Here is a 25,040-nt window from a genome sequence, read left to right as displayed (position 1 = left end):
AGCATAAAAACCACAAACATGTGTTGCACCCTATTAAGAAATGACAACAAAAGTAATACAAAACACCCCTGCTTTGCAGGCGGAAAATCACAGCGGCTCCATTTTGTAGCCGTCGCCAGTTGGTGTGTAGACATTGGGCCAACAGCCTGACCCCAATTGGGGCCATTGAGTTGCCCATTTGTTTACCTTTGAGCCCCATAGCCCCAGATAATAATAATAATAATAATAATAATAATAATAATAATAATAATAATAATATTTATACCCTGCCCTTCCTGGCCAGAGCCGGGCTCAGGCCAGCTAACAACAGTAAAAATTACAGTAAAAACATAATAGGAAAAAAAAATCCCAATTTAAAATACGGGTTAAAATGCAATTTAAAATGCAATCTCATTTAATAATAATAATAATAATAATAATAATAATAATAATAATAATAATAATTTATATCCCGCCCTCCCCAGCCGAAGCCAGGCTCAGGGCAGCTAACAACAATAAAATAATACAACATTCTAAGATCATTTCATTATAAAATTAATTAATTAAAGTAGCCCATAACTCAAGTTCCCTTTCGTGAACTCCAAGCTCCCTGCCTTGGGCGGATGCCAGCAAAGGCAGCTCCCGGCTGGGTCAGGTGGCAGGGCTCAGTTTACCTTGGCGACGGTTGCCAGGGAACGGAGTCCGTGTCGCCCGGCGACGGTTGCCAAGGAGACTCTCTCGGCGCTGCTGCTCCCACAGCCCAGGCCTCTTGGAGCCAGAGGCTTCTGTGAGACGCCATGGCCTCCACGTCGGTGATCCTCAGCCGGGACGGCACGGCGGCCGGACCCTCTGCCACCTATTCGTACTGCAACCGTCCCAGGCCGTTGCCGGGCAGGCAGAGGTACCGGACCTCCATCGATGCCAATGAGACGTGAGTACCTTTAGGCTCCAAGGCTGGATCGGGGAAGGAAGGGCCCAGACTGAAAGAGTCAAACCGACATCTGCGATAGACCACTGCAATGCGCTCCCAGTGGGGCATCCCTTGCACTCAGCCCAGAAGCAGAATGCCAGCTGAGGCCTTGCCAGCGCATAATGCTAATAATAATAATGATAATAATAATAATAATAATAATAATAATAATAATAATAATTTATTTATATCCCACCTGCCAACCTAGCAGTTCGAAAGCACGTCAAGTGCAAGTAGATAAATAGGTACCACTCCGGTGGGAAGGTAAACGGCATTTCCGTGCGCTGCTCTGGTTCGCCAGAAGCGGCTCAGTCCTGCTGGCCACATGACCCGGAAGCTGTATGCTGGCTCCCTCGGCCAATAAAGCGATTTGAGCGCCGCAACCCCAGAGTCGGCCACAACTGGACCTAATGGTCAGCCATCCCTTTACCTTTACCCCACCCACCTGGCTGGGTTTTCCCAGCCACTCTGGGTGGCTTCCAACAGAATATTAAAATACAATACAGTGGTACCTTGGGTTACAGACGCTTCAGGTTACAGACTCCACTGACCCAGAAATATTACCTCGGGTTAAGAACTTTGCTTCAGGATGAGAACAGAAATCGTGCAGCAGCAGCAGGAGGCCCCATTAGCTAAAGTGGTGCTTCAGGTTAAGAACAGTTTCAGGTTAAGAACGGACCTCCAGAACAAATTAAGTTCTTAACCCGAGGTACCATTGTAATCTATTAAACATTAAAAGCTTCCCTAAACAGGGCTGGCTTCCGGTGTCTTCTAAAAGTTTGGTAGTTGTTTTTCTCTTTGACATCTGGTGGGAGGGTGTTCCACAGGGTGGGTGCCACTACCGAGAAGGCCCCCTGCCTGGTTCCCTGTAACTTGGCTTTTTGCAGCGAGGGAACCACCAGAAGGCTGGGCCTCGGTGTCCGGGCAGAACAGAGCTGATAAGCAGCCGCCATGGACACAGAATTAACCTGCGCCTCCATGGACAGCTGTGAGTCCAGAATGAATCCCAGGCTGCGCACCTGGTCCTTCAGGGGCACAGTTACCCCATTCAGGACCAGGGAGTCCTCCACACCTGCCTGCCCCCTGTCCCCCAAAAACAGTACTTCAGTCTTGTCAGGCTTCAACCTCAATCTGTTAGCCGCCATCCATCCTCCAACCGCCTCCAGGTGTTTGCCAAGTTCAAGGTGCCCCTGTTGGGGTTTAAAGCCTTTAACAACCTGGGACTGGCTTACCTACGAAATCCCCAGGCAGAGAGCCTTCTCGGTGGTGGCACCCGCCCTGTGGAACGCCCTCCCATCAGATGTCAAGGAAATAAACAACAATATCTGACTTTTAGAAGACATTCAGAGGCAGCCCTGTTGAGGGAAGTTGTTAATGTTTAATGTTTTATCGTGTTTTTAATATTCTGTTGGGAGCCGCCCAGAGTGGCTGGGGAAACCCAGCCAGATGGGCAGGGCATAAATAATAAATTATTATTATTATTATTATTATTATTATTATTATTATTATTATTATTATTATCATCACTACTACTAGATTCTTATGCTGGTGCTACAGGCCTTCCAGCCAAGATGGGTGATGCTTGGTCACAGAGGACAGCATATCAGAAACGGCATAATAATAATAATAATAATAATAATAATAATAATAATTGCACATGAACTGAAAAATAGCCAGAGGAAGGAAAAAACACAGACACATGTTTGCAAGAGGCTGGTGTAGCGTCACTGCTTATGTAAATATTTCAGACAACCCAAACACTCCCAATATATGGGTTTGTTACAGGTTTGCTTTTTGTCGGTTTTAAATGCTGCACCTCCGCTTTTGTTAGAAAACGGAAGTGTTTTTGTATGTTTCTGATGCTTTTCAATTGGGAATGGTCTTGATATTGTAATGTTTTCTTCTCCCTCTCTCTCTCTCTCTCTTTCTGGATAATTTTTATATATGCTTGTGAAATTTAAGAAAGCGCTTGAAAGAAAGAAACAGGTGCAAAGAACAAGCTTGCTGCTGTTGTTAGTTTGGTTGTTGTTTTTAATGTGTGCAGCTGCCCAGTTGGTTTGCAGAGGAATCATGGAATGGTAGATTTGGAATGGGGACTCTCAAAGGTCCTCTAGACCAACCCCCTGCAATGCAGGGATCTCAGCTAAAGTATCCATGGCAGATGGCCAGCCAACCTCAGCTTAAAAGTAGAGTGTTTTAAAAAATTTAAAAAAATAAATCTTAGAATCATAGAATCATAGAATCCTAGAGTTGGAAGAGACCACAAGGGCCATCGAGTCCAACCCCCTGCCAAGCAGGAAACACCATCAGAGCACTCCTGACATCTGGTTGTCAAGCCTCTGCTTCAAGACCTCCAAAGAAGGAGACTCCACCACACTCCTGGGCAGCAAATTCCACTGTCAAACAGCTCTCACTGTCAGGAAGTTCCTCCTAATGTTTAGGTGGAATCTTCTTTCTTGGAGTTTGGATCCATCACTCTGTGTCCGCTTCTCTGGAGCAGCAGAAAACAACCTTTCTCCCTCCTCTATGTGACATCCTTTTATAGATTTGAACATGGCTATCATATCGCCCCTTAATCTCCTCTTCTCCAGGCTAAACATGCCCAGCTCCCTTAGCCGTTCCTCATAAGGCATCGTTTCCAGGCCTTTGACCATTTTGGTTGCCCTCCTCTGGACACGTTCCAGTTTGCCAGTGTCCTTCTTGAACTGTGGTGCCCAGAACTGGACACAGTACTCCAGGTGAGGTCTGACCAGAGCAGAATACAGTGGCACTATTACTTCCCTTGATCTAGATGCTATACTCCTATTGATGCAGCCCAGAATTGCATTGGCTTTTTTAGCTGCCGCATTACACTGTTGGCTCATGTCAAGTTTGTGGTCAACCAAGACTCCTAGATCCTTTTCACATGTACTGCTCTCAAGCCAGGTGTCACCCATCTTGTATTTGTGCCTTCTTCTCCTTCTACAAAATAAATACAAATCCAATGTGTGATTTTTCTCTTCTTGCAGAGTCAGAACCGAACGATTCATTTTAAAACCACGCAGAAACAGTAATAAGAACGTTCTCTGCGTTAGCTCTCAAACTACGTCATTCTCATTTTCGCTGGGAGTTGAATACAAAAGCACAATTTCATGTCCTTTTTAGCTCACATTTTTAAAGAACACATTTGTTTCAGAAAAGAAATATTATGGCACCTGTATTATTATTATTGCTATAAAAAGGCCCGGAACTCTGTAAGAATTTTTATCACAAAATCCCACTGGGCACAAATACCTCTGACAGGTTTGTAAACTTGCAAATTAAGGAGAGCTTATTTATTCTCACATATCTCTGGCAGCCTTGCAGATTTAGCAGCAGGAATGGGGACAGTGACACCCTGCTCTAATTAATTGCTAATTTATGCTAAGTGCTGTTTTCGAATCCTGTCCCTCTTCATGTTTTTTCTTCCAGGGAAGAAGAGCCCTATCACTATGCCAACCTCATGTATGAGAGGCGAGTCGTTAGGGGGAATACCTATGCTCTTCACATCCTACCATGGGTGAGTTTTCCTTCTCCCGTAAACTTCGACATATCTATGTATCTATTTCGATTGCACATTCCAGGTAAAAGGAACAATGTGCAATTAACCAGTGGAACTAGCTGCTGCAAGATGCAAGTCTTGGACATGAACTTTGTCCAGGAGGAGAGGTCAGATATTGCTGTTGCCTTCAGACTCCGCTTCCCACCAGCACATCTGACCAAGCCACTGGGCTAGGGGGATTTTGTGATCCGGACATGGGTGGCGCTGTGGTCTAGAGCCTCTTGGGCTTGCCGATCAGAAGGTCGGCAGTTCAAATCCCCATGACGGGTGAGCTCCCGTTGCTCAGTCCCAGCTCCTGCTAACCTAGCAATCCAAAAGCACGCCAGTGCAAGTAGATAAATAGGTACCACTGATTTGGAGAAGGGCTGGAAGGAGTGAAAAAGGCAAGATGAACATGACCGGAATGTGAGCAGTGCAGTTACATTGTCGGGCTTCGCTGGGAATTGAAAGGAATGTTGCACGAACCACTGGGAAAGACTTATCTGTTTGCTACCAGCTAGTGTAGACACAGGTGGCACTGTGGTCTAAACCCCTTATCCTCTTGGGCTTGCTGATCGGAAGGTTGGCGGTTCGAATCCCAGCGACGGGGTGAGCTCCCGTTGCTCTGTCCCAGCTCCTGCCAACCTAGCAGTTCAAAAGCACACCAGCGCAAGTAGATAAATAGGTACCACTGCGGCGGGATGGTAAACGGCGTTTCTGTGCGCTGCGTCACTGTGTCCCGTTGCGCCAGAAGTGGTTTAGTCCTGCTGGCCACATGACCCGGAAAGCTGTCTGCGGACAAACACCGGCTCCCTCAACCTGAAAGCGAGATGAGTGCTGCAACCCCATAGTCACCCTTGACTGGACTCAACCGCCCAGGGGTCCTTTACCGCCCTGAGTAGCTGTGGGTTATAGGGCAGTGTTGAAATCTAATAAATGAGATTAAGGACACTGCATGAACTGCTTTCTCTCCCCTCCGCCAGAGCAGTGAACCCGATCCTCTGGAGCTTCAACGTCAGCGGGAAGCCCAGCGTAAAGCGTTGGCCAGGAGAAGAGCTAGGGATCAGCTTCAGACGAGAACCCCGGAACCTTTAGAAGGCAGGAGGCATGTCGACGTTCAGACAGGTAAGGCACCAGGTGGAGAAGGAGGGTGAAATGCTTATCTCAGGAATACTGGGGAATGGCAAAATAGAAAGATTGGTATAAAATCATGATCTTAGCTGGTATGCTTGTTATTGCATCAGGGTGGAAAAGAAACGATAAATGGACAATGGAATAATGGAATGACTATGTTTTTGAATACATACAATCTGACATATTTGAACAGGTAATGACGGAAGATACATGGGAAAACAAATGTCAAAAGATTTTGAATAAATGGGATTGGAGGGACGCGGGTGGTGCTGTGGGTTAAACCACAGAGCCTAGGACTTGCCGATCTGAAGGTCGGCGGTTCGAATCCCCGCAATGATGGGGTGAGCTCCCGTTGCTCGGTCCCTGCTCCTGCCAACCTAGTAGTTTGAAAGCACGTCAAAGTGCAAGTAGATAAATAGGTACCGCTCCGGCGGGAAGGTAAACGGCATTTCCGTGCGCTGCTCTGGTTTGCCAGAAGCGGCTTAGTTCTGCTGGCCACATGACCCGGAAGCTGGACGCCGGCTCCCTCGGCCAATAAAGCGAGATGAGCGCCGCAACCCCAGAGTCGGCCACGACTGGACCTAACAGTCAGGGGTCCCTTTACTAATTACCTTAGGTAATTGGTAAATTTTCTCCACTCCTCACTAAAGCTCCTCTCTTCCTTGTTTCTGATTTTCCTGGTCATTTTTGCCATTTCGGCGTAGTCCATCATCCTCATCAGTCATTCATCTCTGGTCGGGACTTTATTTTCTTTCCATCTCTGGGCCAGTAGTATTCACGCTGCTTTCGCCGCGTACATGAATAGTCATTTCTGCTCGTTTGGTATCTCTGTGCCTAAAATTCCTAGTAAAAAAGCTTCTGTTTTTTCCACAAACATTATTTTAAAGATTTTTTTCAACTCATTATAAATCATTTCCCAGAATGCTTTTGTTATCTTGCATATCCTTCCCCAGTGGCGTAGCGTGGGGGGTGCAGGGGGGGCGGCCGCACCGGGTGCAACATCCGGGGGCGCAAATCCATGGGTTAGGGGGCGCAAATAGACGGGTTAGGGGGCACAAATTACTTGCCTTGCCCTGAATGCTGACAACCCACGCTACGCCACTGTCCTTCCCAACCTTAAATTCAGTCCTCCATGTTAGTTTGTGATTCATATTGTGGTGAAGTTATCTCTCTCTCTCTCTCTCTCTCTCTCTCTCTCTCTCTCTCTCGTGTGTGTGGGGGGGGGGGCATGTTAATTTTTACAATGCCCAAGTCCCATCTAATCCCCAGGTTTAAAAAAATCTAACGGAGGATTCCATTGTTGAACTAGCCAAGTATTTTTTTGCTCTATAAGACTCACTTTTTCCCTCCTAAAAAGTAAGTGTGTGCGTCTTATGGGGCGAATGCAGGCTGCGCAGCTATCCCAGAAGCCAGAACAGCAAGAGGGATTGCTGCTTTCGCTGCGCAGCGATCCCTCTTGCTGTTCTGGCTTCTGGGATTCAGATTATTTTTTTCCTTGTTTTTCTCCTCCAAAAACTAAGTGCGTCTTGTGGTCTGGTGCGTCTTATAGAGCGAAAAATACGGTATATCTTCATCCCAAACCAGTTCTTTATCGTGCATCTATATTGGTTTCATAGTTTTGAACCTGGCAATAAATAGCAAATTTAGACGCGTGCTCAGGGCCGGATTTAGGTTTGATGAGGCCCTAAGCTACTGAAGGTAATGGGGCCCTTTATATGTCCAGCTATCCGTTGTCAACAAATTGTCGCTGCTTTTTTATGTTGAATATATGCTTGATGGTAATTTATGGACCTAATAGGTATCTCAAGCCATTTGCACATAACAAAATAGGAGCCTACACAACACAAAACACTTGGCTTCTTGCAGTGAGGGAACCGCCAGAAGGCCCTCGGTGCTGGATCTAAGTGTCCGGGCTGAACGATAGGGGTGGAGACGCTCCTTCAGGTATATAGGACCGAGGCCATTTAGGGCTTTCAAGGTCAGCACCAACACTTTGAATTGTGCTTGGAAACGTCCTGGGAGCCAATGTAGGTCTTTCAGGACTGGTGTTATATGGTCTCGGCAGCCACTCCCAGTCACCAGTCTAGCTGCTGCATTCTGGATTAGTTGTAGTTTCTGGGTCACCTTCAAAGGTAGCCCCGCGGAGAGCTCAGGAGTCCCATTTCCATCCTGATTGTCCTCCGTGCAGGAGTTTTGCATCGGAGTCAGGAGAGCTGCAAAACTTCCCCTACACAAGAACATCCCAAATGCCGTTTCAGAACTGTACCTGGAAGAGCTTGCGGACCGTATCATCGAAGTGGACATGGAATGCCAAACAGACGCCTTTCTGGACAGGCCGGCAACGCCTCTGTTCATCCCCGCGAAGACCGGCAGAGATGTGGCCACCCAAATCTGGGAAGGAGATGTACGTTAAAACCATAGATCTGTAGAGTCGGCAGGGACCCCCAGCGGTCACTTAGACCTGGCAATGTGTGTTTCAGGCTTCCAGAACTCCAGTCTAGGCAAGACTTTGGACGGAAGTGCTTTCCTCTGCCTTGCCAAATTTCCGCGGGGGTTGGATCTGGACTGCCCAGTGCCACGTCCAATGCTGCTAGGGGCATGGGTGGCACTTTGGTCTAACCCATGGATAGGCAAATTAAGGCCCAGGGGCTGGATCCGGCCCAATCGCCTTCTAAATCTTAACCACGGATGGTCTGGGAATCAGCGTGTTTTTACATGAGTAGAATGTGTCCTTTTCATTGGACAGTGTTCTCGAAGCTACCAGCATGAGTTTGACCAAACTGCGGGAGGCAGTGGAAGACAGGAGTGCCTGGCGTGCTCTGGTCCAGGGGGTCACAAAGAGGCGGACACGACTAAATGACTAAACAACAACAGCAATGTGTCCTTTTATTTAAAATGCATCTCTGGGTTATTTGTGAGGCCTGCCTTGCATTTTTACATGAGTAGAATGTGTGCTTTTATTTAAAATGCATCTCTGGGTTATTTGTGGGGCATAGGAATTTGTTCATTTCCCCCCAAAAAATATAGTCCGGCCCCCACAAGGTCTGAGGGACAGTGGACCGGCCCCCTGCTGAAAAAGTTTGCTGAGCCCTGGTCTTAACCACTGAGCCTCTTGGGCTTGCTGATCAGAAGATTAGCGGATCAAATCCCCGTGATGGGGTGAGCTAGAGCATGCTACTCTTATTGTTCCATTTCTTCTATGAACCACTTTCTATAAAGCATCTCAAAACGATTTCACAACAAAACTTGTATTTCAAAAACTGCACATATAAAGACAGTTAAAACCATTGTATAAGGGGAGCATATGGTGCTGTGGTCTAAACCACTGAGCCTCTTGGGCTTGCCGATCAGAAGGTCGGCGGTTCGAATCCCAACGGCGGGGTAAGCTCCTATTGCTCAGTCCCAGCTCCTGCCAACCTAGCAGTTTGAAAGCACACCAGTACAAGTGGATAAATAGATACCACTGCGGCAGGAAGTTTGTCTTGATGTGCGGATTTACGCTTTAAAGAAAACCATTTCTCAAGACGTTCCCCTAGGTCAGCCCACCTCTGATTTCTCCTCTTTGTTTCGCCCCCCCCCCAGCTTTTCGATTTTGATATCGAAGTGAGGCCGATGCTGGAGGTCTTGGTCGGCAAGACCATCGAGCAAGCGTTGCTGGAAGTCATGGAGGAAGAGGAACTCGCCGACCTGCGGGCGCATCAGTATGCGTACCACGAGCTGCGCCGTGCGGAACTTGCTGAGGTCCAGAGACTTGAGGAGCAGGAGCGACGGCACAGAGAGGAAAAGGTACAGAGTCCGGCGAAAGGAGGGGAAAGAAGCAGCGGTTTTCAAGCCGTGTGCCGTGGTACCCTGGGGTGCTTGAATGATGGTGTTGTTAACAAAAATTGCCTTTTTCCCTTATGGGGTATCCAAGACCCATATAGAGTCCTTACATAGGTTCCCTATTGGTCAGATACATCATAGATATATCACAGAAAAGGCAGTCTACAACAGAAATTTGAATGTTGTTTTTCTCCTGTCGTTGTTTATCTCCTGTCTGGCAGGTTACTTGACTGGATTGCCTGGGGAGCCTGGCCAGTCTTTTGTAGTGATAAATACTTAGTTCCTGGGCCAGGTCACAGGCTCACACCCTGTTCAAACACAGACATACAGACAGGGTTTGTGAAGGAAAAGACAATAGGGAAGCTTTTTCACTTTGACCTTGCAGAGAAAACATTTGGTCAGTTTGGGACAGTTTGGGAATCAAAATGGTTCCAGGTCGGTCTTCCTGTGCTGATTTATGTACGTGCTTGGTTGGTACACTTATGAACATTTAACATACCGTATTTTCCCCTCTATAAGACGCACCAGACCACAAGACGCACCTAGTTTTTGGAGGAGGAAAACAAGGAAAAAAATATTCTGAATCTCAGAAGCCAGAACAGCAAGAGGGATCGCTGCGCAGCGAAAGCAGCAATCCCTCTTGCTGTTCTGGCTTCTGGGATAGCTGCGCAGCCTGCATTCGCTCCATAAGACGCACACACATTTCCCCTTACTTTTTAGGAGGGAAAAAGTGAATCGTATAGAGCAAAAAATATGATATATCTAAGACCTTAAAATTCCTATCACAATGGTCAGGGGTGCCGTGGGCAACACGGCCTCTGTCCCTCTTTCCTTCCCTCCCTTCTCTGATGCCCTCTGGCGTCTCTGCCACCCAAAGGCTTGCACAGCTGTTTGTTGCAGCAGCTCTAGCTGCAAGCTCCCTGTGCGAATGGTGCCTCTGGGGCTGGCCAGGGGGTGCTGGGTGCCTGGAGCTGAGACGGCCTTGGAGTAAGCAAGCAAGCGGGCGAGGGAGCCCAGTCTGCCAGCCCTTGCTGTTGGCAATGGGCAGACATTTCTGTGGGGCAGTGCAAGGTGGTGTTTCTCTTTGGGGGGCAGCTCAGAGACCAGGGGCTGCAGGAGCGGCTGCCCAGAGGACTCCCAAGGAGAGGGGAGAGGAGAGGAGGGTGTTTGAAGAGGGATGAGGGGCTGCCAGCTCTGCAGGCAAGGGGGGGGACCTAACTGGTCTCCTGAGCCCCACAGGGGTGCCGCAGAAAGAAAGTTCAAGGGAGCCATGGACTCAAGAAGGTTGAAAACCTCTGGACTAAAGTATTGGGGTGGGGGATTTCCAGTCAAGGAAAGAAGGTGACTGTCACATCAGTTTCTGAAGGGATTACATGGGCTCCCTGTGGTGTTTCCAATTCAAATTTCTGGTTCTTGCCCTACAAACTCTCCAAGAATATCTGGAGGCCACGGCTAGTGTTTATACTACCGTGGTGCCTTGGAGGTCAAACAGAATCCATTCCGGAAGTCCGCCCGACTTCCAAAACATTCGTAAACCGAGGTGCGGCTTCCGATTGGCTGCAGGAAGGTCCTGCAGCCAATCGGAAGCCATGTTGAACGTTTGGGTTCCAAAGAACGTTCACAAACCGGAACAGTCACTCCTGGGTTTGCAGCATCTGGGAGCCAAAACGTTCGACTCGCAAGGCGTCCGGGATCCAAGGTTTGACTGTACGTACATTTTTAAAGATTTGCCTTGAGAGAATCTTTACGTCTCTTTTGTTGACCATCAGCTACCGGGTCTGATTCAAAGTCTGCTGAAATGGCTTGGGGAAAAGACCCAAAACAAAACCCAGAAGTTCCACAACTGCTGTTTTATTCTCCCCGGCAGGAGCGTCGCAAAAAGCAGCAGCTACAAGTCCTTCAGAAGGAGAAAGAAACCTCAGAGAAGATTGCAGCTCGGGCGTTCGCTCAGCGCTACCTGTCTGACCTTATTCCTTCCGTCTTCGGCAGCCTTCGACAGAGCGGATACTTCTACGACCCGGTGGAGAGAGGTGTGTGGCTTGCTGTGTGTTGGGATGGCGGGGGGGGGGGGGGCTCTCATTCTGATTTCAGGCTCCCCAAGTGTTAAGTTGTGGGTGAACATATCAGACGACACAGCGGTTCTTCAAACAGCTCTTGTTTATTCACAGGCCAGGACAGAACTGAACTGGAGGGTTCAGTCAGCCTCTTTATATAGAGCTCCAGTTCAACGTTACTGTAACAACTTTCTAAAACTATCCAATCACTGAACGTCACTTTCGATCCCTTATTTGCATAACTATCTACAGTATCCCCCTGCTGGCCCAGGGTGAGAACTTCAGTACATAACACCAAGAAAGGCATCTGTCTTGCCAAATGCAAGGTGATTCTTTGAAATGAGACTCAGAGGCAATATAAACACAAGGGAGTGAGAAGATTTTATTCTAAACAGCAAGCAATAGAGTGGTACCTCTGGTTATGTACTTAATTCATTCTGGAGGTCTGTTCTTAACCTGAAGCACCACTTTAGCTAATGGGGCCTCCCGCTGTCTCCACGTGATTTCTGTTCTCGTCCTGAAGCAAAGTTCTTAATCTGAGCTACTATTTCTGGGTTAGCGGAGTCTGTAACCTGAAGCGTGTGTAACCTGAAGCGTATGTAACCCGAGGTACCACTGTATATACATTACCAGCTAGACTGGTGACTGGGAGCGGCTGACGAGACCACATAACACTGGTCTTAAAAGACCCACGTTGGCTCCCAGTATGTTTCCGGGCACAATTCAAAGTGTTGGTGCTGACCTTGAAAGCCCTAAATGGCCCAGTAGACCTGAAGGAGCGTCTCCACCCCCATCGTTCAGCTCGGACACTGAGGTCCAGCGCCACAGGTCTTCTGCTTGTTCCCTTACTGCGAGAAGTGATGTTACAGGGAACCAGGCAGAGGGCCTTCTTGGTGGTGGCACCCTCTCTGTGGAATGCCCTCCCATCAGATGTCAAGGAAATAAACAACTACCAGACTTTTTGAAGACGTCTGAAGGCAGCCCTGTTTAGGGAAGCTTTTAATGTCAGATGTTTTATTGTATTTTTAATATTTTGTTGGAAGCCTCCCATAATGGCTGGGGAAACCCAGCCAGAGGTTGTTGTTGTTGTTGTTGTTGTTGTTGTTGTTGTTGTTGTTGTTGTTATACCAAGCAACACTTCAATCTGCCACAAGAAGTGGCGAAGCAACTCCCCAAGTAGCCTTCGTTTGCATGACCCTCTGGTCATCTGGTCCTCTGTGTCATGGGCTTTGAAGACCCTCGAACTCAGGACCAAAGGGAGAAATGTGCTAAGAGGAAGGCATGCTTGGCAAACTCTCACCGTGATCAACTCCCGCCCGGAAACCAATGTCCCCACTGTGGAAGGATGTGTGGGCCCAGAATTGGCCTCCACAGTCACTTATGGACCCATTGTTAAAACTGTCTTTATGGAAGACAATCTTGCTTGCCTACTCTATGAGGGATTGCCAAAGAAGAAGTGCATGAAAATAGGGATAAAAGGAGAGTCCCTGTAATGGTTCTAAGGGGTTGCTCGTGCGTAAGTTGCTGCCACTCCTCGCTAGGTTGCCTGGTTGAACCCTTTCCGTCCGGACAGCCACTAGCCCGTGGCTGTCTCAGTTGCTGGCAGAATCCGTCAGTGGGCGTTTCTTGAACTTCTTCCAGCAAAGAAGTTCTTTGACGCCAAGTCTCCTCCTACTCTCCCTGCGCGGAAGTCTTCTGAGCAGGGAGTGTGTGGGCAGCGGAGGACCTGTGCTCTCCCCGCTGGTCTCCAGTGAAGAGTCTTGGAGCCTCCTCTCCGATTCCCCCATCTGCCCCCCTTTATCCCTGGTGTTACGCTGATTTCCTTCCCCAGCAAATGGGCTGCCTCTCTCCCTACTGGGACCCTCTCCGGCATCCCTCCGGAGCCTTCCCTCCGCCTCTGGCTCCGATGGCAGTTCCCTGACAGTCCCCAACCTTTTTCTTTGTTGTTCCAGAAGCTTGGCCTTCTCAGTGTTCTTCCAAGTCACTGTTTAGCTAGGAGAGCTTCCAAACCGGTTCCAGAACCAGATCACGTTCAAGTGTTTGTCCGAATACACAAAGTCTCAATCCTCGGGCCCGGGCAGAGGCTTCAGTGATTCAGAGCAGTCACAATCTTCAAAACTGACAATTTGGAAAGGCCCCACCTCTAAATATTTATACTTTCTGGGCTTCTGACACATTCTGACACAGATTGCTTGTATTGCTTAAATAAGACAGGTTTGGTTTCTTTTGCCATTCATTTTAACATCAGACCCACCTTTTTGGTGAGGTTCGATCTTCTTGCAGTCCATGGGACTCTCAAGAGTCTCCTCCAGCACCAGAATTCAAACGCATCCATTCTTCGGCGATCAGCCTTCTTTATGGTCCATTAGTGGCATGCAAATTCTGTTAAGTAAATGGAATAAACATAAGGATGCCTTTAATAGGATAAATGTGCCTGGAAATGCACAAGAATGCTCACGCATGCCTTTTTAAAAAACATGTGGATGATGAAAACTTAAGAAACACAAGGAACCGGAATGGATAGATTTGGCTGTCCTCAGTAAAGGCTACCATTGCCCAGGAAAGTTTCAGCGAGAACAGGAAAACCTTATAAGTACCGTATTTTTCGCTCTATAAGACGCACCAGACCACAAGACGCACCTAGTTTTTGGAGGAGGAAAACAAGAAAAAAAATATTCTGAATCTCAGAAGCCAGAACAGCAAGAGGGATCGCTGCGCAGTGAAAGCAGCAATCCCTCTTTCTGTTCTGGCTTCTGGGATAGCTGCGCAGCCTGCATTCGCTCCATAAGACACACAAACATTTCCTCTTACTTTTTAGGAGGGAAAAAGTGAGTCTTATAGAGCAAAAAATACGGTACTTCCTATTAAGGAGAGTCCATGGCTCGTGGATCAGTTGCAGTGGGCCTCCAGATCGTAGAATCAAAGAACTGTAGAGTTTGAAGGCATCCCAAGGGTCATCCAGTCCAACCCTCTGAAATGCAGGAATCTTTTGGCCAACCTGGGGCTCGAATCCATGGCTCTGAGATTAAGAGTCTCATGCTCTAACAACTGAGCTATCCCAGATGTTGCTGCAGAGGGGGACACAACCGGTTTGCCCGCTGCTGGGGTGCCACAACAATTACTTACTAGTTATCTCCTGCTTGGACTACTGCAATGTGCTCTACGTGGGGCTACCTTTGAAGGTGACCCGGTAACTGCAACTAATCCAGAATGCGGCAGCTGGATTGGTGACTGGGAGCGGCTGCCAAGATCATATAAAACCGGTCCTGAAAGACCTACATTGGCTCCCAGGACATTTCCAAGCACAATTCAAAGTGTTGGTGCTGACCTTGAAAGCCCTAAACGGCCTTGGCCCAGTATACCTGAAGGAGCATCTCCACCCACATCGTCCAGCCCGGATGCTGAGGTCCAGCTCCGAGGGCCTTCTGGCGGTTCCATCTCTGTGAGAAGCCAAGTTACAGGGAACCAGGCAGAGGGCCTTCTCGGTGGTGGCGCCCGCCCTGTGGAACACCCTCCCATCAGATGTCAAAGAGATAAACAACTACCTGACATTCAGAAGACATCTGAAGGCAGCCCTGTTCAGGGAAGTTTTTAATGTGTGATATTTTAATGTATTTTTAATCTTTTGTTGGAAGCCACCCAGAGTGGCTGGGGAAACCCAGCCAGATGGGCGGGATACAAATAATAAATTCTTGCTGTTGTGGCGGTGGTTAGAATGTAAGGTGAGAGGCAGAGGGTATCAAATTTTGGTGTCACACAGGGGACCAGGTAAAGGACCCCTGGGCGGTTAAATCCAGCCAAAGGCAACTATGGGGTTGCGGCGCTCATCTCGCTTTCAGGCCGAGGGAGCCAACGTTTGTCCGCAGACAGCTTTCCGGGTCATGTGGCCAGCAGGACTAAACCGCTTCTGGCACAAGGGGACACTGTGACGGAAACCAGAGCGCACAGAAACGCCGTTTACCTCCCCACCAGAGTGGTACCTATTTATCTACTTGCGCTGGTGTGCTTTCGAACTGCTAGCTTGGCAGGAGCTGGGACAGAGCAACGGCAGCTCACCCCGTCACAGGGATTCGAACTGCCAGCCTTTTTAATTGCCAAGCTTTTAATTGCCCTGGTTGCACCGCAAAGTGGGTGAGCTCTTTCTGCTTCCAGCCTCAGCTGCTCCACCAAACAACAACCTTCCAGTATTTCTCCATTCGGGTAATAATTTTTAAAAACTTCTCCTTGTATTTCACAGACATCGAGACAGGCTTCTTCCCAGGGATGATGTCGGAGATAGAAGAGATCATGGAAAACCGGGTTCTGGGCAGAACAATAGCCGACAGTAAGTTAAATTATCCGGGGGTGGGGTTTTTTCCCATGTGCAAATAAGGTTCGGTGGCTGTTGTTTTCTTACAAAATTATAGATAGATAGATAGATAGATAGATAGATAGATAGATAGATAGATAGATGCAAAATTATAGATAGATAGATAGACAGATAGATAGATAGATAGATAGATAGATAGATAGATAGATAGATGCAAAATTATAGATAGATAGATGATAGATAGATAGATAGATAGATAGATAGATAGATAGATAGATAGATGATAGATAGATAGATGATAGATAGATAGATAGATAGATAGATAGATAGATAGATAGATGCAAAATTATAGATAGATAGATGATAGATAGATAGATAGATAGATAGATAGATAGATAGATAGATAGATAGATAGATGATAGATAGATAGATAGATAGATGATAGATAGATAGATAGATAGATAGATAGATAGATAGATAGATAGATGATAGATAGATAGATAGATAGATAGATAGATAGATGCAAAATTATAGATAGATAGATGATAGATAGATAGATAGATAGATAGATAGATAGATAGATAGATAGATAGATGCAAAATTATAGATAGATAGATGATAGATAGATAGATAGATAGATAGATAGATAGATGATAGATAGATAGATGATAGATAGATAGATAGATAGATAGATAGATAGATAGATAGATAGATAGATAGATGCAAAATTATAGATAGATAGATGATAGATAGATAGATAGATAGATAGATAGATAGATAGATAGATAGATAGATAGATAGATGATAGATAGATAGATAGATGATAGATAGATAGATAGATAGATGCAAAATTATAGATAGATAGATGATAGATAGATAGATAGATAGATAGATAGATAGATAGATAGATAGATAGATGATAGATAGATAGATAGATGATAGATAGATAGATAGATAGATAGATAGATAGATAGATAGATAGATAGATGATAGATAGATAGATGATAGATGATAGATAGATAGATAGATAGATAGATAGATAGATAGATAGATAGATAGATGAGAGAGAGAGAGAGAGAGAGAGAGATGCCAGTAAAACCAAGAAACATACAATCAAATAAACAAACTATAAATTGACAAACAAACAATAGCAATATAGGGAGCAACACAGTTCTTACAAATAACATCATTTATATTCCCATTGATGTGCACAATTATAGAACTTATAAAACAAGAAATTAAAAATGACTTCCAATTAGTCTCGCTGTACTTTATCTGTTGATTACCTTATACCACACAGTCACATATTTCTTATATAGTTTCTGATAACAAAGTTATATATTTTTCTAAATAAAAGCAAAGCGCTTCCATTTCTTCTCTGGCAACTGCAGCCATCGCCAGAAAGCGGCTCCCTCAGCTGCAAGTTGGGGGGTTCATTGCAAATTATTGGTTCATTGCAAATTATTGATTTTACCAACCACCAGTTTTAACAAACCAATTTTATTACACAAAACGTACAGTATTCATTTCGAACTGTTGTCACGGAGCTCCTAAAAGGTGTGGTTCCCGTAGTCTAGGTTGCCGGTTTGGTTACACCGTCCGTAATTCCTGATCTGCGCCTGATTCCCACACCGAAATCAACTACCATAACTGGCTCTGGCCTATTAATTCCTGAGCATTTGGGAGGATACAGTGGACGCTCGGGTTGCGAACGTGATCTGTGTGGGATGCACGTTCGCAACCCGCAGAGTTCGCAACCCGCAGCGGCGCGTCTGCGCACGCGCGGGTTGCGATTCGGCACTTCTGTGCATGCGCAAAGCATGATTTAGTGCTGCTGCGCATGTGTGACTGCCGAAACCCGGAGGTAACACGTACTTCCGGGATTTGGCGGTCTGTAACCCGAAAAAACACAACCTGAAGTGTATGTAGCCCGAGGTATGACTGTATTACCATTTACAGTTTCTAATGTTAACGGAGAAATCCGAGGGCTCCCTTGGACAAAAAACAAAGACACCAACCAGGATAACTTGGAGCAAAACAGCAGTTTGTAGGCTTGGCCTTTATTGATCTGTTGCAACAGGGTGCTCCCCTCACTTGCAGGAGAGAGGAGGGACCCAGAAAAATGGTGTGCAAGGCCTTATAAAGACTTTTGAAATTGCCACCCTGTAGATCAAGACCACCCCCAGAAACATCATACATACATCACAGAAGGGGTGTCACCTAAGACCACCCCTCAGATACATCACACCTACATCACAGAAAAGGCGGTCTAAAACAGAAATTTGAATGTTGTTTTTCTCCTGTCGTTGTTTATCTCCTGTCTGGCAGGTTACTTGACTGGATTGCCTGGGGAGCCTGGCCAGTCTTTTGTAATGATAAATACTTTGTTCCTGGGCCAGGTCACAGGCGCACACCCTATTCATATCTTAAATGTGCCCTTGAGACAGGATTTGTGAGGAAAGAGACAATGGGGAGGTTTCCCACTTTGACCTTGCAGAGAAAACATTGGCTCAGTTTAGGAATGAAAATGGTTCCAGGTCGGCCTTCCTGTGCTGATCTATGTACGTGTGGTTATGAACATTACCATATATCTAAGACCTCAAAATTCCTATCACACTAACGTGACACAACTTTCCTTGCAGACTTAATCCGAGACATGATGGAAATGAGGCTGGACTGTTACGAGAAAGGAGTGTTGCCGGTCCGGCCGGAGGTCGTTCTGCCCCCCGACCTGGAAGAAGCCATGATTCCCTCCATGGAATTATTGTTGGGCGCGAGCCTGGATCCACAGGGAATCATGGAACAGATGGAATCCCTTGGCCAACAGGAAGGCTTGGATCAGCCAGATGTTTATGGCCAGTTGGAAGCCTTGGATAAGCTGGAAGCTCCTGGCCAATCCGAAGCCTCGGAGCAGCCGCCGGTTTCAGATCAGCTGGAAGCCCCAGATCAGCCAGAATCCGCTCCAGATCAGGACAAAATGGCAGAAGAGCTGGAGGCCAAGGAGCCCGAACCACAGTGATGTGATGACTAAATGAATCAGGTAGGGCATGTGTGAAGTAGTTCTTCAGTCCCCAAAGAACTATCATCATTATTATTATTATTATTATTATTATTATTATTATTATTATTTCATACTGCATCACGGTGTGGTACGCTGGTTTGATATCAACTGATAGGAAGTGCCTACAGAGGGTGGTGAACACAGCACAAGATATTATGGGCTGTCCCGTGAATCCGCTGGATGAAATAGTGGAAGAACGTTGCCTCAGGAGAGTGAGGGAAATTCCCCAGGGATGATTCACACCCTGGCCGGCACTTTCTTGATCTCCTGCCCTCAGGCAGAAGATATAGAAGCAGGATTAGTCGCACCAACAGGGTAAAGAACAGCTTCTATCCATGGGCTGTTAGGCTGCTGAATGGAAAGATAACAACAGGGCAACTGACTTTTGGGTTTGGTGGGTGTGCATCAGTAAACGAGGGGAATTAAGACTAAGAGAGATGAGTGGGGGGTGCTGGTGTAATCTCACTGGGTACAAGTTGTACAAGTGACAATAAAGTATTTCAATTTCAATTCAGTTTCAGTTATTATATCCCACCTTTCCCCAGACTGAAATTCAAGACAGTTTGCGGATATCATTATTGTCGCAAAAGTTGGGTGCCACCTCCGCTCGCTGCAAAAGTGGGGGATTAAAGGGGGTCCCCAGCAAATTCATGGGACAGGGGTGGCGCTGTGGCTTAAGCCACAGAGCCTAGGACTTGCTGATCAGAAGGTCGGCGGTTCGAATCCCCGCGACGGGGTGAGCTCCCGTTGCTCGGTCCCTGCTCCTGCCAACCTAGCAGTTCGAAAGCACGTCAAAGCGCAAGTAGATAAATAGGTACCACTCCGGCGGGAAGGTAAACCACGTTTCCGTGCGCTGCTCTGGTTCGCCAGAAGCGGCTCAGTCATGCTGGCCACATGACCTGGAAGCTGTACGCCGGCTCCCTCGGCCAGTAAAGCGAGATGAGCGCTACAACCCCAGAGTTGGTCACGACTGGACCTAATGGTCCTTTACCTTTTACCTTTTACCAGCAAATTCATGGAGCCAGCAACCTTTCCAAATTCCAGTTGCTGGAAGCCACAGGACGGGAGAGCTGGTCTTGTGTTCGAATCCCGCTCACTGGTTTCCCACAGGCATCTCGTCAGCCGCTGTGAGAACAGGTTGCTGGACTAGATGGGGCCATTGGCCCTGATCCAGCAAGACCCATTTTTTACGTTCTTAGGTTTGCCTCTTCCCTTCTTATTTTTTTTATACATTTTTATTGTTTTTTTTAACATATCATTTCCAACAATCATATAACATAACTTCTTATTTTATACAGTGGTACCTCAGGTTAGGGACACAGGTGGCGCTGTGGGTTAAAGCCTCAGCGCCTAGGACTTGCCGATCGAAAGGTCGGCGGTTCGAATCCCTGCGGCGGGGTGCGCTCCCGCTGCTCGGTCCCAGCGCCTGCCAACCTAGCAGTTCGAAAGCACCTCCGGGTGCAAGTAGATAAATAGGGACCGCTTACCAGCGGGAAGGTAAACGGCGTTTCCGTGTGCGGCTCTGGCTCGCCAGAGCAGCGATGTCACGCTGGCCACGTGACCCGGAAGTGTCTCCGGACAGCGCTGGCCCCTGGCCTCTTGAGTGAGATGGGCGCACAACCCCAGAGTCTGGCAAGATGGCCCGTACGGGCAGGGGTACCTTTACCTTTTTACCTCAGGTTAAGTACTTAATTCGTTCCTGGGAGCCTACACGACACAACACAAAACACTGTTGCTGTATGTAGGCTTTATTGCATTTGTTTTTTTATCTTATATTTTGGAAATGTGCATCCAATTTTTTTCCCTTTAAATTTTTTGGGGGGCCCCCAAGAGAGCGGGGTCCTAAGCTATAGCTTGTTTAGCTTATACGTAAATCCAGCATTGTTTATTTTGCATTCTCCCCGCAAGATGGCAGCATTGTCACTGGGATGTTAACAAAACCAAACGCATCATAGCAAGCCTTCTTGTCTAGCCTGTGGGCTGAGATGCGAGTGAGTTGCAGTGATTTCAGTTCTCCTCCTCTGGAATCGGTTTCAGTTTAGAGCAGGGGTCAGCAAACCTTTTCAGCAGGGGGCCGGTCCACGGTCCCTCAGACCTTTTGGGGGGGGGCGGACTTCAGTTGTACCTCTGGTTACATGCTTAATTCGTTCCGGAGGTCCGTTCTTAAGCTGAAACTATTCTTAACCTGAAGCACCACTTTAGCTAATGGGGCCTCCTGCTGCCGCCGTGCAATTTCTGTTCTCATCCTGAAGCAAAGTTCTTAACCCGAGGTACTATTTCTGGCTTAGGGGAGTCTGTAACCTGAAGCGTATGTAACCTGAAGCGTATGTAACCCGAGGTACCACTGTATATGGTGGGGGAATGATCAAATCCCTATGCCCCACAAATAACCCAGAGATGCATTTTAAATAAAAGGACACATTCTGCTCATGTAAAAACATGCTGATTCCTCGACCACCCGCAGGTCGGATTTAGAAGGTGATTGGGCTGCATCCGGCCCCCGGGTCTTAGGTTGCCTTCCCCTGGCTTAGGTGCACAAATGGAGTGCTTGGACCCCCCCCCCCTTTTAAGAAGAACTGGTTCCAGTTCAACATGTCTGCAAAGGAACTAATTCCAGTTCATGCCTGGTTCACGTTTGGCCAGTGCCGGGATTTACGTATAAGCTAAACAAGCTATAGCTTAGGGCCCCACTCTCTTGGGCCCCCCAAAAAAAATTAAAGAGAAAAACAACTGGATGTACATTTCCAAAACATAAAAAAACAAATAAAATTTATTAATTATTGCTCCCTTCTTCCTTTTTTTTTTAAAAAAAATACATTTTTATTGATTTTTTAACATATCAGTTCCAACAGTCATACAACATATCTTCACATCTTATACAATATTTTTTTACTTCCATCAACACCTCTGATGATTTTCCGTTCTTTATCACTTATTCTGCATTTCTTAATTTCCTATTACTGTACATTTCATTATCCTTAACTAATAATTCTTTTCATAGTCTTTCTTGTAATATTTCAAGTAATCCACCTTACAAAACTTCTTGCAGTCCTACAGGTATATTCTGTTCATCACAATTGCTTTTCAAATAGCTCATATATTTCCTCCAGTCTTCTAAGAATCTCTGGTCCCGCAGGTTTCGAATCCTTCCTGTTAATTTATCTAATTCTGCATAGTCCATCAGCTTCATCCTCCATTCTTCTTTCGTCGGCAGTTCTTCTTGCTTCCATCTTTGTGCCAATAATATTCTTGCTGCTGTCATTGCATATGAAAACAACTTGCAATCCTGTCTATTAATATCCTTATTATTCTCCCTTCTTCCATGACCCTCTGCCATCTTGCCCTCTCGATTTTAGGCTGGTGTGCTGCTTTCACTTCGGTAAAAGTGATAAAACTCGTGCCGGCCATAAGAATTACATTTTATTTTATTTTTCCCCGTTCTCTTTCCAGGGATTCCAGGAGGTCGCACCAACGCGTTTGTGCCAACTGACAAAATGCTGAATTTAATTGGTCCTGGTGCAAGCAATAAATGGAAAGCTGCGGTTTTTCAAAAATACGTGCGAGGTCTATGCTCTTATTAGCCCCCCCCCAAAAAAACTCGGCGCTAAGAAACATCACACTAGTTTTCAACGAATTCCTCTTCTTTTTAAATTTGTGCATGTTCCCATTAATTGTTTGCAACTTAAATGTGCCTAAATAAATCCCAGATGGCATCTGGTAGAAGTTTGTTGTTATTTAAGTTCTGTTGAAGTCAGCGAGATACAATTTAGCCAGAGCTAAACTTGGGTTCGATTTCAATGGGACTAGAAGTGGTGACAAAGTTCTGCCAGATCTGTATGTTGACGTTTAGAAAGTTTTTAGCAACCTTTGCATTGTTTAACCATAGTTATTTGCATTATAACCATAGTATCTGCATTACTTGACCATAAAATGTGTTATTTTTTTAGAGAATGTTTGTGAGTATGTGCATGCCTATATATATTTTTAGAAAGCTTAGGATAATTTCATTTTTACCTAGTTGCCTTATAAGTCTGATTTATTCATGACTTCAGCAAAAAAGGAGGTTTTTCTTTTGATGTTATTTTCCTAGTACAAAAGAAATCATTGTGGAGATAAATAGATTGGTTGTTGTTGTTGTTGTTGTTGTTGTTGTTGTTGCTGTTCTCTTCCTCCCCCCTCCCCCAGTCTCCCACCTCTGAACCTGGTTAATTATTTCGTTTCAAATGTTTCTCTTTGGAAAGCACTGTTTGTGTTTTATCCCCTAAAGCATTGCCATTCAGTCGTATTCTTAAATAACTTTAATGCATTTCCATGCTTGTGTTTTACCTATGATTGTATCCATCGTTTTAAGATTAATTAATTTTAATTAATTTAATTAATTAAATTTAATTAATTTTAAGATTCATTTGGTTTTGTTGCAATGGTATTATATGTAAGATTTTTTTGGGGGGGCGGGGGATGTGAATTGACCAAGACTATTCTTAAATAATTTTAATGCATTTCCATGCTTGTCTTTTACCTATGATTGTATCTATCATTTTAAGATTAATTAATTTTAATTAATTTAATTAATTAATTTTAAGATTGATTTGGTTTTGTTGCAATGGTATTATATGTAAGATTTTTTTTGGGGGGGGTGAATTGACCAAGAGTTCACCCAGATCTGCGCTTGGGCCAAGTCTAGAAAGCACAAGTCGAAGCGGTTTTCTGCTTGTACCAACTGCCCTTCATCAATGAATCAGAGCAGACATCAAGCCAACTGATGTGTGCTCTGATCCAGCAGTAAAAGTCGGGTTTCCCCGGGGGAAAGCGTCAGAGACAAATGCGGACGAGCCCAAAGACAGCGAAATCTCCCACCCTTTAGTTTTCCTTCTCCTCGTATAAAATGAATCATTGAAGAGGCAGCCGAATGGCTGGTCTTTGCTTCCAGTTCCTCCCTTCTAAGGATGCCCAACGCTTGTCTCCAGCACAGCTCTACTCAGATGGAACCTGCCGAAATGAAACGGATCCGACCCGTTTTATTTCGGGGGGGTTGACTCTGAATATGACCAGCGCTGGATACGAGCCCATGCATCTAGTTAGAAAAAGTTCCTTATCCCTTTTAATGTGATCTCTTAGGAGACATCCTGTTTAAGAAATGGGACCGTTTATCTTTTCTTCTCCCTGCGTTTTTTTCTTACCCCCCCCCAAATTTAGCACCAATAAATGTGGGTGGGTGGGTGGGTGGGTGGAAAACAGGCTTGGGCAATTGCAGGTCTGAGCTCCCTGTGTAACCCACATTCAAAGCGGCTCCTGAATGGCGGGACGTCAGATGCAATGCTGAAAGCCGCTCACGGCTGCTACCGCCTCCTCTAAGAGAAGATGCCCATAGCTCTGGCAGGAGCTATGGGGCTCTTCTTACCCCTAACCCTTCTCCCTGCCCCATTGCCACCTCTCTTTCCGGGGTACAAAGGGTCCAGCGGTCAAGGTTTCTTGGCTGACCAGTCGCTGTGACCCAAACTCCCTCGAGGGAGAGGCAGCGGCAACGGAACAGGTATCTATCTATCTGAACCCATCAACCCAGGAATGGCGGGAGTTTGGATGACAGCCCCAAACGTTTGCCATACTTTAAAGAACTAGCGAAAGCTCTCTGATGTCACAAAGGCCGTTGCGACGAATGTTTATTGTCGCGGGGAGCGATCTGCCTGTTCAGAAAAAAGCACACCTGTAGCATTTCGGAACAGATGCTCAAACCGCTTTTCCGAAGCAAGGGAGGAGACGCAATCTCGCCTCCTCCCTGAGCAGCTAGATTTCCAAAGGCGGGGAGCTGTTTTCTTTTTCCTTACACCAGGCCTCCAGAACCTCTCTGGGGAGAGGCTGCGGGACTCCAGTTCCCTGCTCCCACTTTGCACAGCGATTTCTCCTTTCTTAAGTGCTACGGCGCACGACTATTATTGTGTGCTTTTTCCAAACGTGTAGATCAGCTCTGTCTGGAAACATATGCAATGCCAAATCTGTTTTCCTCTTACCTGCTGCACCCCACCCCCAAAAAAGCATTTTGTGTGAACTGAAAATAAAGAAGATACCACAAAGTGATTCCGTTGTCACGTACTTCTTCGCAGCCAGCTGGGAGGCGTTGTAGGAAAAAAATTGGGCTTTGCTTTTATAGCCCA

At 46.2% G+C, this 25,040-nt stretch overlaps 2 protein-coding genes across 2 annotated transcripts in view; one reads left to right on the top strand and one right to left on the bottom strand.

Moving 5' to 3' along the window:
* NRTN (neurturin) overlaps positions 1-25,040 on the bottom strand; it is a 124,893-nt gene that overhangs the window by 1,357 nt on the left and 98,496 nt on the right. The gene's annotated exons all lie outside the window — the stretch shown is intronic.
* LOC310835670 (radial spoke head protein 3 homolog B-like) lies at positions 722-24,963 on the top strand. The gene is made up of 10 exons (XM_083720567.1): positions 722-910; positions 4,400-4,487; positions 5,492-5,633; positions 7,901-8,046; positions 9,225-9,428; positions 11,332-11,494; positions 15,756-15,842; positions 18,470-18,867; positions 22,339-23,039; positions 23,074-24,963. Exons 1-8 carry the CDS (start codon positions 777-779, stop codon positions 18,844-18,846), a joined length of 1,341 nt encoding a protein of 446 aa, XP_083576693.1. The 5' UTR covers positions 722-776; the 3' UTR covers positions 18,847-18,867; positions 22,339-23,039; positions 23,074-24,963.

Source organism: Podarcis gaigeae, assembly GCF_964106915.1.
Source record: "Podarcis gaigeae genome assembly, chromosome: 18".
NCBI classification, from domain to species: Eukaryota; Metazoa; Chordata; class Lepidosauria; order Squamata; family Lacertidae; genus Podarcis; species Podarcis gaigeae.
Note: the sequence above shows the minus strand (reverse complement) of the source record. Positions and strands in the feature narration are given on the sequence as shown.